This window comes from Penaeus monodon, chromosome 22, assembly GCF_015228065.2.
Source record: "Penaeus monodon isolate SGIC_2016 chromosome 22, NSTDA_Pmon_1, whole genome shotgun sequence".
Taxonomy (NCBI): domain Eukaryota; kingdom Metazoa; phylum Arthropoda; class Malacostraca; order Decapoda; family Penaeidae; genus Penaeus; species Penaeus monodon.
In genome coordinates this window covers 23796008-23796550 of record NC_051407.1, presented here as the reverse complement: position 1 = coordinate 23796550, position 543 = coordinate 23796008, and the positions used below count along the sequence as shown (strand labels likewise).

The 543-nt window shown below is 37.0% G+C and overlaps 1 protein-coding gene across 3 annotated transcripts in view; it reads right to left on the bottom strand.

Annotated features, from left to right (window-relative positions):
• LOC119587032 (geranylgeranyl pyrophosphate synthase-like) overlaps positions 1–543 on the bottom strand; it is a gene marked incomplete at its 3' end in the record, with an annotated part of 8206 nt that overhangs the window by 3084 nt on the left and 4579 nt on the right. For 2 of the 3 annotated variants that reach the window (XM_037935778.1, XM_037935779.1), the window contains 1 exon segment: positions 308–411. In XM_037935778.1, coding sequence (XP_037791706.1) covers positions 308–385 — 78 coding nt within the window. 3 annotated transcript variants of the gene reach the window in all.

The window sequence follows — 543 nt, the reverse complement described above, 5'->3', positions numbered from 1 at the left end:
TTTCTTATTTTTTCCAATGATATTTGTGGCTCTTCAAGATTTGATAAAAAGAATTCAAACAATATTCACCAGTGAACTGATATGCACAGCAATATTGCATTACTACCTAATCTGCTTAAAATAGCCACAGTAACAAGAATGAAACTAATGAACCCTAATTCACACTAGACCCCCCCATGCTAATCCCAGCGCGTGATGTAACATCCTCTTACATACTTAATACAACATCTCTCACTCCTGTTATCTTTTATTTCTATTCTAACCTTAATACAACAGGATATCAATAACTCTAAAACTCAATGCTTACTTGGTCCTGCTTTTTGTCACCGCTGGCACTGCATAGGGACTCCATATTGAAGCCAGAGTTGTTACCATTGCTCTCCATGAGTGAAATTTAGGCTTGGGCAGTGTCTGAAAAGGTTCAGGCTACATGAAGCAGGTTTTTATGAGCTATTTACTGGAAAAAATGAGGTTTCTGAACTCAATGTTCATATAAATGTTAAAGGCAAGAGTGGATGTCAGTCTTAAGGGGTTTTGTCTGTA